This window comes from Rhinatrema bivittatum, chromosome 2 (genome assembly GCF_901001135.1).
Source record: "Rhinatrema bivittatum chromosome 2, aRhiBiv1.1, whole genome shotgun sequence".
Taxonomy (NCBI): domain Eukaryota; kingdom Metazoa; phylum Chordata; class Amphibia; order Gymnophiona; family Rhinatrematidae; genus Rhinatrema; species Rhinatrema bivittatum.
Window position 1 is genome coordinate 454,066,722 of NC_042616.1, and position 11,926 is coordinate 454,078,647.

Here is an 11,926-nt window from a genome sequence, read left to right on the forward strand (position 1 = left end):
TCGCTTCGTTGCTTTTCACTGCCAGTCCTCTCCCCCCTCCCGAAAAGCAAGGCTGCTTTTCGCGCCTTGCTTCGGGAGGAGGGGAGAGAGGACTGGCAATCCCGAGCGTAGGATTGCCCGTCCTCTCTCCCCTCTCTCTTGCTACTTTTTTTTTTCGCTTTTTCGCTTTTTTTTTTTCCTTCACTTTTTCCGCTTTCGTTGCTTGCTTCTTCGGGAGGAGGGAGAGAGGACTGGCAATCCCGAGCGTAGGAGAACCATCCACTTCCTGGTACCTGTCATTTCAAATGTCATTTGAAATGACAGATACCAGCGTGTTCGTGAAGCGTTAGGCCAGCGCACCCAGGATATACTGTATAGCGCTCTATACAGTAAAATGAGTTGCGCGGGCTAACGCTTCACGGACGCTTCTTAGACGCAGCTTGCATTTGCAAGCTATTTACATACAATATCGAGCGGTAGGTGAGCTGGACTGTGCGTGCGGCAACCACGGGTGCGCCCGGCACTAACGCAGCTCTCCCTACCCGCTCCTTACTGTATCCGCCTGTATGTTACTATAGTAACCCTTCTCTGTTAATCTTAAACTACACCAACCTGTCCTAGATATCTTTGCTAAGAAAATGGTGAGTTTTGTAAAACTGGTGATGGGTTGATGCCATAAAAATTTTCATTCATATTTAATGACTACTTTGTAAGGCAGTATGACCAGTGACAGGGGAAAGGCATGTCAAGCTAAAATGTTTCAGGATTGCTGATCTTACGTCTAGCAAGTGGTACTGAAGCAAACTGGTCCTGTTTGGTATGAAATGATAGAATAGCTTATGAATTACGCAACTCTTTATCCATTTGTTTACAATTTCCTTGAAAAATTCTTTCCTAAAAATGTGCTGCACATTCCTTTCCCAGTCATACTAGTATGCAGTATTCAGGAACCATTATTTTTTGTTTTAGTGAGTAATATTACAATATTAATTTTAAACTAAAACCCATATTATTCAGAGTTGTTTTGCATGTTGTCCCATACTGACACCCCGAAGATGATCTCATCTTGTCTGGTCATAGTATCCTTATGAGCCTCGATAATCTGCTATTCAATATTCAGAATTGTATGGCATCGCTATGGAAGTCAATATGCATGAACAATGTTGAGTTTTGGAGCAGCCGCTTTATATTGAAAATAAAAAACATTTTGAGAATTAACTTTATTCAATTTTGGACTACATACTCATTTTGCATCTCCTTCATGTTGTGTGGATGATTTTTTGGAGTGCAATCTTCTTCTCCTATTCCTGTTGGATTATAGCTTTTACAATCATAAAACACAAAAAAAATCTCAAAACAAACATAACATACATATCCTTAAGTTCAAGATTAATAATATGGTTTTGTCTCAGGCTAGCAGAAAACTAAACATTTTTAATCAAATGCTTGCTTAAAGCTAAGATAACTTAAGAGAATTTGGACTATCAGGTTGCCAAGTACTGATGTGGGTGTTGATTGGGACATAGCATTGCTATAGAGACAATTCTTTGTATTATTGTATTAGATATTGTGCATTTCTGTAATGTTCTTTTTGTGGTTAATGGTCCACTAGAAGTAAACTTCACAGGGTAACGCAGTAATATAGTATCAAAACTGAAATATTGTTCATGATGAAACCGGAAGGTCAAGGTTTTTTTTTTTTGGGGGGGGGGGGGGGTTAGACTATTGCCCCATTTGGAAGAGCCAAAAGATGAAGCAGTGTTTAACTTTTCTAGTCAAAACCATAATGCTGCTGATACTATGGCAGCCCCTGCAAGCTAATGAGCAACATGGAAGCTGCACCTTGGGCTGGCAAGGTACTGCTGGTATGTTGTCCAGAGGAAGGCATGGTAGGGACCTCTGGGAAGAGAAGGAAAAAAATGCTGGTCAACATCCTGGCTTTAACTGTTAGAAGCTAAAATAAAGGTGAAAAGTTGTATATTGCTTCTGCATTTCTCCATTGCAGCCACTTTGTGGTAGCCTCCCTGGATCCTTTGGAGAATAGTTGTATTGTGTGGATTTCCCAATTTTTCATTTGGCAGTGAAAGCTGCAAGTATGGCTAAAGTTTTTCTAAATTACTTTGGGACGATGCATTAAAGTGCACGTAAAAAAAGTGCCCTCGTTGTTTGTTTTTTTTAACATGCGCACATTCACCTTTCTTGGGCGCCCGATACAATAGGTAAATGATCTGCCATGCTAAAAAGGAAGCACTAGGAAAAATTGTGCTTCCCTAATGCATCCTTGGCATCAGGCACCCAGGAAACGTGGCTGTGTGTGGGTTAGGAAATCGCTAGTTCAACATCAGTTTTATCCTGCGACCGACATAGTATAACTGTGCAATATTGTGAATGTATATTATGCACCCAGAATTTTTTTTCCCCCTTCATTTTTTTCCCCTTTTTATTTTGTTATGCTATAGCTTTCTGTGGTTCCTCTGACTTAGTATCATTACGATACTAGGTAGAGGGCATCACAGAAAGCAGGAATTTCTTTTTGTGAGCCCTTGAAGGTGCAGTAAGACTTAACACCAGCTTCAAGGCTGGCATTAAATTTGTCGCGTTAACAAGAACACATTGGGCAAGTGGTAATTTATTGCATCGCGGGGTAATAGCTAATAGCCTCATCTACGTGGAATTTACATGTGATGAGCACTATTAGCTAAGCGTGAGTTTGGATGCACTGATCCCCTTATTGTTTCGGGGGTTATGGTCTCAACGTCTAAAACGCACAACAAACCATTCGTTAAGCTGTGCACTAGGCTGGGTGCACTTCATTCCATCGGCCCCTTTCCTCTGAGAAGAATGCATAGTGTACACCTCACAGAAGTTGATTCAAGAAGAATATTTGCTTAAATCCAAAGCAAAGATTTTTTTGGCTGAAAAGAGATAATGGCACTAACCATTGATCCACTGTAGCACTTTTTTGCGAGCAGGCTGTGGGCTGCGTTCCAGCTTGAATGCTGGGAAAGAGGTAATACAAAATAAAACGAACCCAAAAAGTGCAAGAATAATATAACAAACTAATGATAGGAATGAAACAGGACTATTCCCTTGCCAAACTTATATACTTTCTCTTATAGGAGGTAATGGCAGTGTGACTAGACTACATTTAATAATGTTGGTTTTTTTTCTTGTCCTCTTTCAGAAATGTTCCCACTGCCAGGAGTCTGGAGCCACCCTTGGCTGCTATAACAAGGGTTGCTCTTTCCGATACCATTACCCCTGTGCCATGGAAGCAGGTAAGGACAGTTGTTCAGGTATTTGTTTTGTTTTTTTAAAGTGTGCTCCAATTTTGAATTCATAGAAGTTCATAGTGGCTTTATCTTCTCATTAGATAACATGGTTTATCAAAAGCATAGTGCCATCAATGGTGCTCTTTGTTTGATATCCTTACTTGACATCGCAGTTGCAGCTTATATCTATTTTAAGATAAGTAACAAACACACCCCTTGCACTATTACCCTGGACAATAAATTATGAGACCTGGAGGTTGTCATGGCTATTATGTCAGAAGCATGGTTCAGCAACTCCCATGAGTGGAATATGGCCATTCTAGGATTTGTGTTCTAGGGGAGAGAGGTGGGCAAGAGAGGCAGTGTAACTGGAAAAGGGAATGGGGTTACTGGTACTTCACATAAAAGAACATTTAAAATTTCCGAGGGCAGAGGGAACAGAAGACAACACTGTGATTCTTAGAGGAGAATTGAAACTTCCATTTACATTAGTGTGTTCTATAGACTGTGCAAGTGGACTCTGAAATGTTACTTTGTGATAAATTCTTGAGATTCAATAAAACCTTTACTTGAACTTCCATAACTGAACATTTCAACCTTGACCATTCCTCCTTTACATTGGATGATTGGTGATCTAGTCTCCCACCACCTTTGCACATCATGATCTATAGACCACCAGTACAAGGAGAAAAAATGGATAAAGGTTTAGTAGAAAACATGCATAAGTTTCAGTAAAGGAGGGAGAAGCTCCTGAAGATGTTCATCCCAATTGGGCAACCATTAGAAGCAGGAAGTTTCTGGGGATGCTCCTCAAGCAAGTAATGGCTGAACTTGCATTTGAGGGGAAAGTGATGAACTTGGTAAATGGGGGAAATGATTTTTAATGTAATAGGCAATCACTAAGGATCCAGTAATTATTGAACAGTATGGTTTAATGCAAGGATAGCCAACCTTTCATGCACCAAGAGCCAAGAAAATAGAATACACAGTGCCAAAGAGCCTTACATTTTTAAAGATCACAGAGGGTGAGGGGGGAGCTATTTCCAGTGAGTACTCCCCTTCCGCTCCACCAGTAAATACCCCCAGCCTGTCCCCACCAATATCTTTCATTCTCAATCATCTCAACGTGTTCTGACCAGTCTCCCTCCGTGGTCCTTTTTCCACCAGCTTCTCAGTCAACCCCCACCATATGCCCACCAGTCTTTCTTAATCCCTTCACCTGTATCAACAAGTCTCTCCAATTCTAAAGTAAGTCTCTTAATCCTCCTTACCAGTATCTCTCAGTCCCCATCCTGACCCCACAAGTCTCTCTCAATCCCTCTACATGTATCAACCAATATCTCTCAATCCTACCACCAGTCTTTCTTTCAGTTCCCCCACCTTGTTCCCCACCAATCTTATACTCTGTCCTCTACCAGTCTCACTTCCCTCAACCTGTCTTAACCAGTGTCTCACAATCCTTCCACCTTCTGGGTCTCTTTCTACTGTCCCCATCAGTCTGTCTCGCAGTCTTTCCACTCTTCCCCTGTCTGTCTTTCAGCAACTCCAGGAAAACATCCTCCTCGCCATGCAAAGAATAATGATGGAGGCTCAATGGCTGTAGCAGAATGCCTTTCACTCCACTCTGTGCTACTTTGCACCCTATCCCCCATCCTCTGATCCCCAATTACTCCCTTGTCCCCACTTCCCATCTCCTTCCTGCCCTCCTACACACTCGCCTTCCCTACTCTCTATTCAGCACCAGAATTCCTAAGCCACCACTCACTTTCTTGTCTGCCTGTATATCTCTTGCTCTTTCCTCTCTCTCCCTCCCCACCCACATTCTCTGTTCCTGACCCTAATGCCCTGTTTCCTTCTCCTCAATACCCTCTCTTGTTCTCTCTAATAATACTCTCTATTGCCCCTTCTGGCTCTCACACATCCCCTTCCCCAATCGCCTCTGTGTGTTTGTCTCTCAAATCTGTCACCAATTCCGGGTCTCTCTCTGACCCCTCAGACCTCATCACACCTCTTTCATTCTGGCCCCTCTTTCCCCCTTAACATCTCTGGTTCTATCCCTTCACTACCTGTTCTCTCCCCCCCCCCTTCATTACCTCTGGCTGCCTTTCACCCACACCTCATCAACTCTGTCCCATCACAGCCCCATTTCTGACTTTCTTGTACCCCTCTACTGCTTTTCTCCCTGTTTTTTTCCAATCCCAACTACCCTCATTCTTAGCTCTTTTGTGCCCTCTCCACTCCCCCTACGCTATTTCCCCCATAACTCACATGGTTGTTATGCCAGCCCTCTCTCACGCCCTCTATTTCCCCCATCCTAGCCCTTTTTCCCTCATACCTGCTGCAAATCAAATATCAACATCGATACAGGGGAGGAATAAGGTGCCAGACAGCCCAGTTTCCTTTGCTTACTTCAGGAAGACAGGAAGGAGGTAGCATTCACCTCCTTTTCACAGCATTCAATGCCAGGGATGGGGTAGCTGGAGTAGGGAGTTAACCAAGCAGAGAAGAACCAGTTCTGTTGTTCGCCCTGTTGCAACACCTGTCCTGTGCAGTGGTGTTTACTTGCCATGGGAAAGCACATGAGACACATGCGGCTTCTGAGCCACAGGTTGGCTACCCCTGGTTTAATGTAAGAGCAAAGGCAGAGGGGTTATTACAGAGGTGATTGTCCTTGTCTCTTAAAAATGAAGTACCTTAAGGAAGCACTGGCAGGGTTGGTAGTATCTCAGTGGAGTCGAAGGAAAATGAGCAAAATTAAAAGGAGCTGTTAAGAGGGCAACAAATCTTTGTTAGGGAAGTAAATAAAAGAAGAGAGACCAGTATAGTTTTGAAGAGGTGACTGAAAAAGGCAAAATGGTTAGTGTTCAGAAGACAGAAGGGATCTCACAAGGAGAATGACTGGAAAAGGAAAGAGGAAAAGAAGAAAGCAAAGTGCAAATGGAAGAAAATACCTAAAACAGGAAAACAAAGTGAGCATTCCTTTTTAAATATATTAGAAGGCAAAAAATACAGGTGTTAGATTGTGAGATGAATAAGGAATATGTGGAGGGAGGTGGGGAAAAGAAGCTGAACACTTCAGTACAGTAAGGTTAGAGACTGCAGATCAGTATCAGGAATATAAACGCAAAAGTGGAAGACCATTTTCTGTAAATGGTTTAGGAAAGTTTGTGTGTGACCTAACAAAAATAAAAAGGGGACAAGGCAAATCAGATACTAAAGGAGCTTATGGAGGTGCTGGCAGGCAATTCCACTAACATTTCTGCTGAGCCATTCTGTGGAGATGGGGGAAGGGGAAGGTTCCAGAGGCTTGGAGATTGGTGTACACAGTAGGGAAGAAGCTGGTAACTATAGGCAACTTAAATTTACCTCAAAAGTTAATGCGGTTGCTGCTAAAAGAAAGGATAATGGAGTAATATAAATCCAGAAGACTACAGGATTTGAGACAGCATGGCTTTTCCAGAAGGAATTCTTGTCAAACAAATCTGACCAATTTCTTTGACGCTTGTGACTGGGAAATTGGATTAGGAGAGAATACTGGATTTGGTGGACTTAGATTTCAGTGAGCCCTTTAATTCACTGACAGTTACATACAAGAGCCTTATTAATAAATTGTGCAGCCCAGGGACAAGTCCTAAGGTAATAAATGAAGTTAGAAACTACTTGTGATAGACAACTGAGAATACTAGCACAATGATTTCATGCCTCGGAAATAGAGGGTCATCAGAGCAGGGACTCTGAGATTGCTACTGTATCCAGTTCTATTTGTATTTTTCTCTAAGGGCAAGTAGGACATATGGGTGATGACATCCTATGTAGCCCAGCTTGGAAATGTGACTTCAAATTTTCTAGAATTTTGACTGTGCCTCATTGAACATGCCCATGCATGCCAATATACCACGCAGGGGCCCCTCAGTTTCTCTTCTTCCATGGAGTCTCTGGTTGTGATTTGTGGCTCACTTCCTTGCTTTAGGCTTCAGTTACAGCTTTTTTTCTAATCTTATGAATGTTTCTCTTTGTATATTGCCTAGAGCTTTGCAGTAGGTGGTTTATAAATGCTTAAATAAATCTGCATTGTTTTTAAATGGAATTGTAGGACTTTTGTGCATTTTTGAGTTTCCATTCTAGTCTCTGTGCCGGGTTGGCATCCTGTTGGATTGCCACTGCCATTGTTTGGTTTTGCTTCCCTTATTTTTCAGTTGAGCATGTCCAGTACATAAGAACAGACCAAGGGTCCATCAAGCCCAGCATCCTGTTTCCAACAGAGGCCAAACAGGTCACAAGAACCTGGCAAGTACCCAAACACCAAGAAGATCCCATGCTACTGATGCCAGTAATAGCAGAGGCCATTCCCTAAGTCAACTTGATTAATAGTTAATGGACTTCTCCAAGAACTTCTCCAAACCTTTTTTAAACCCAGCTACACTAACTGCACTAACCACATCCTCTGGCAACAAATTCCAGAGCTTAATTGTGTGTTGAGTGAAAAAGAATTTTCTCAGATTAGTCTTAAATGTGCTACTTGCTAACTTCATGGAGTGCCCTCTAGTCCTTCTATTATCCGAAAGTGTAAATCGATTCACATCTACTCGTTCAAGACTTCTCATGATTTTAAAGACCTCTATCATATCCTCCCTCAGCCATCTCTTCTCCAAGCTGAACAGCCTTAACCTCTTATGCCTTTCCTCATAGGGGAGCTGTTCCATTACCCTTCATCATTTTGATTGCCCTTCTTTGTACCTTCTCCATTGCAACTATATTTTTTTGAGATGCGACCAAAATTGTATACAGTATTCAAGGTGCGTGCTCACCATGAGCTATACAGAGGCTTTATGACATTTTCTGTTTTATTAACCATTCCCTTCTTAATAATTCCTAACATTCTGTTTGCTTTTTTGACTGCTGCAGCACACTGAGCTGACTATTTCAAAGTATTATCCACTATGATGCCTAGATCTTTTTCCTGGGTGGTAGTGTTACGATGATTCCCTCCTGATGCACCAGGGTCATGTCTCACAAATCCCCATCATAAAGGTGTCCTGTGCTTGAAGGCATCATATAATGTCATGGGACTTTGTGTGATCATAACCCCAGAATTATGCCACTCTTGTTTGGATCTCTTGGAGAAGCAAACATTGGAAGTCTGGTCTACTGGCATTGACATTAAGGAACCTTGGAGCTGTACCAGTAGAGGAAACTGCATCGGGGAAGCAGTCTGTTCCTCAAAGCAGAATGTTTATAGGGAACATAGAGGCAGGCCATCATTTGTTTCTTCCCGATCAAAGATGACTAGAGGGTTCCTTCTCCTTGACACTGGCATCATTGAGTTCTGATGCTGGGCCTTAAGGGAAGCCGAAGAAATATCTGCATTGGTCTCTGTCAGTGTGTGATGCCGGGAGCAGGGATGGTCTGGTGGCTGTCAAGAACTTCCTGAAGCGATTCCTTGGAAAAAGCTCATCCTTTCAGAAGTCCCAATACTCGTGACAGCCTCTACATGGGGTTCTGGTATCAGCCCTTGATGCACCTTTTCAGTTCTGAGGAGGATGTGGTCGCCATGCCTGCCACCAAGTCAGTGTTGGCATAGGCTGTTTTAGAGGAGGAGTTGGACAGAAAGACCATCCTGGAGCCTCTGCTAGAGTTTCTTTGACTGCCAGACACTAGCACTGATGCTGGTACTAATACCAAATCCCAGAGAAGGATTGGGGTTGATACCTGCCACCCTGTTGATCTCCAGCCCTTCTGGGTGGGATGCTTTTGTATCTGAGTCCAGACTAAAAAAACCAAGTTCTCCCCCTCAGTTTTTGAGATCTTGGCTGAAAATCGGGTAGCACCGGGCAGACTACATTTAATGCATTTATAGACTGCCTAACACTAAAAAGGCCTAGGTGGTGAACTTATAAACATACACAATTTAAATAAAAAATAATAGAAAAATACATTTAAAATCAAAATAATGTGTTGCAAAAAAAACCAAAATACAGGGATTCTATCTCTGAATATTTGTGAGGGTATGGCTATTGATCAGATGACACCTCTGAAGAAGAGTCAGAGATAAGGAAGTCCTTTCCTGAGACCTCTCCTTCACAAGTTTTGTTCAGAGAATGGCAGAGGCCAGTCCCTTTAATTTGCAGATGGAAGATGAGACCAGGACTAAGATGGTCATCTTTCAGTTCATTGATCTGCCTTAAGGGGTCCTGGCAGTCTCAGTCCACAATTCTTTAGGATATGCAGATGAGCTTATGGAAGAACCCTCTCTGTAGCATCCATAAAACTCTAATATGCAGATTAGCTGAAATAGGTCTCACTGACACAACACTGAATTGGTTCACCTCATTTCTTCACAACAGATCTTTTCAAGTAAATACTAATAACTCCAAATCAGAGACAATACCACTGTAAACTGGAGTCCCACAAGGCTCGGCCTTATCAGCCACACTTTTTAACACATATCTCCTCCCGTTATGCCAGCTGCTCTCTGGTCTTGGCATTACATACTTCATGTATGCCGATGACATCCAACTAATCATACCGGTCACTGACTCATTAGAAAAAGCATTCAAACTCTCTGCCATGTATCTCAATGTTATTAACCAACTCCTAACTTATTTGAGACTCTGTCTCAACATGGATAAGACAGAATGCATCCTGCTTGAAAGAAAAACCTCAATCAACCCATATAATACTATGCAAATCAGCAATTCAATTATTAAACTAGGTGATAAAGTGAAGGATTTTGGTATATGGATAGATCCAGAATTGAATTTTAAAAAACACATATCTTTGAAAATAGAAGGTTTTAACAAATTATTAATACTTTTTTTTTTTTTTAATTCTTTATTTCTCAATTTTCAAAAAGATACAATAACAACATTATTGCATGCAAAATAGCTTGGTTTGGTTCTGGAAACTAACTTCAAATAAGTTTAATACTACAATCCAAAACATAATATCTATAACCTTACCAAAACATATCAATCAACTTGGAGGGTTTTTAGTTTCTACATATTGGGAGACTCCTAAGGTAATAAATTTTATCTGACAACATCAAGCACAAATCTATACTTATTTTCTAATTCAAATGGATACCGGGGAAGAGGTAGGCAATCTCATGTGATCCAGGAAAATTTTTAGTTGGTCGGGAATAAAAAATATACATATCCTCTTGTCTTCTTAACATTTACAAGGAAAACGCAATACAAATGAAAAATCCCAGTGATGTCACTTCCAGGCAGTATGCTGAAAAAGCTTTCCACCGTAATTGCGTAGAGGATGCCAAATCAGGAAAAATTTTTACCGGTTTATCTAAAAAGATAGTGGATACTTATTAAAATATCTTTTCATTATTATATTAATGTCAGCAATAGAATAGAAGGTTACTAACATAGTTCCCCAATTTATTACATTTGCTGAGGAGTCCTCCAAAAAATTGGAAAGATCTCCCTGAAACATGTCAGATCTTACATTTTCATTCCTAGGTTTGGGGAGGAAATAACAATTGTTAATAGTTGAGGTTGCTCCAAAGAAAACCAAGGTTTTCAACCATAATGTTTTCAAGGTAATAAGGGGTTCTTCCCCTACTATTCTAGGAAAATTTAAAAATCTTAGGTTGAAACGTTTGGTATTATTTTCAAGCATTTCTATTCTTCTAGACATCACTTCCCTATCTTTTACTACTGCTGCATTGAATTCTAAGGCTTTCCTCTCCTGATTTTCAAGATATCTAATCCTGTCATTGGATTCTTTAATTTGTTTTTGAGTTGTATGAAATTCCTGCTGATTTTTCTCATGTAACATATCCATCTTCCCTTCCAAAGTTTTTATGTTTATCATCATGCCTGCCATCATATCCCACAAGGTGTCCATAGTTACCAGTGAGGACGGGTTGGCATACTGGTAACTGGCTACTAGGCAAGAGATCTCTTTCCCCAGTCACTGGGCTTGCCTGAGACAATTTCCCTTCTTCCCCTTCTAAACTTGGAGGGCTAGCCAAATTGTCGTTTTTCCCATCTGGACTTTCTTTGCGGGATTGATAATTTCCCGCAATTAGGCCAGCATCTCCGTTCTCATTCACAGTTTGACCAGGAGAGCTTTCCCTCACCCTCTGAACTGGCGGTAGTCCGGTGTTAGGGCTTAAGGAAGCCTTCTCTGCCGACTCAGGAAGTCCTCCCTGACCTCCTGGTACATCAGGATCTTCAGCGCCTTTCTTTTGCAGTATAGGTGAGACCATAAAGTTAGTTATTTCTTGTTGTGAAAAGGGAGGGCAGGAAATACCCTAACCCTACCCTTACATTTTGGAGGCATAATATAATTCAAAGAAAACTACAAGAAAAAAATCTAACGTATTCTCAAGGTGCTTGATCTTTTCTTTTTTAAAACTGATGACCCCGAGTGAGAAGGAGTTAGGAGAACAAAGTCTTACTTGATCTGGTGGCAAATTCTGGCGAATCCGGCAAAGCCCGGCAAAGCCCGTTGATGGTGTGCGCGCACGCCGGCAGCAGTTATTGCTGCTTCCGGTCCCGCCTCCTGCCTCGCCCTCCGGCGTCACAGACCGGCTCAGCTGGTCGTCGGGGCAAAACCTTCCTCCCAAGTTCCAGCGGCTGATGACACAGGCTGCTTCCCTCCTCCTCCTTCTCTCTCACCCTCCAAATTATTAATACTTAAATGCCTAAAACCACTCC

General features: G+C 41.7%; 1 protein-coding gene across 1 annotated transcript in view; it reads left to right on the plus strand.

Moving 5' to 3' along the window:
• The window catches only part of TCF20 (transcription factor 20), a 185,399-nt gene that overhangs the window by 143,118 nt on the left and 30,355 nt on the right, over positions 1–11,926 (plus strand). Inside the window, exon 5 of the mRNA XM_029587130.1 lies at positions 3,164–3,275. Coding sequence (XP_029442990.1) covers positions 3,164–3,275 — 112 coding nt within the window. The remainder of the gene's footprint in view (positions 1–3,163; positions 3,276–11,926) is intronic.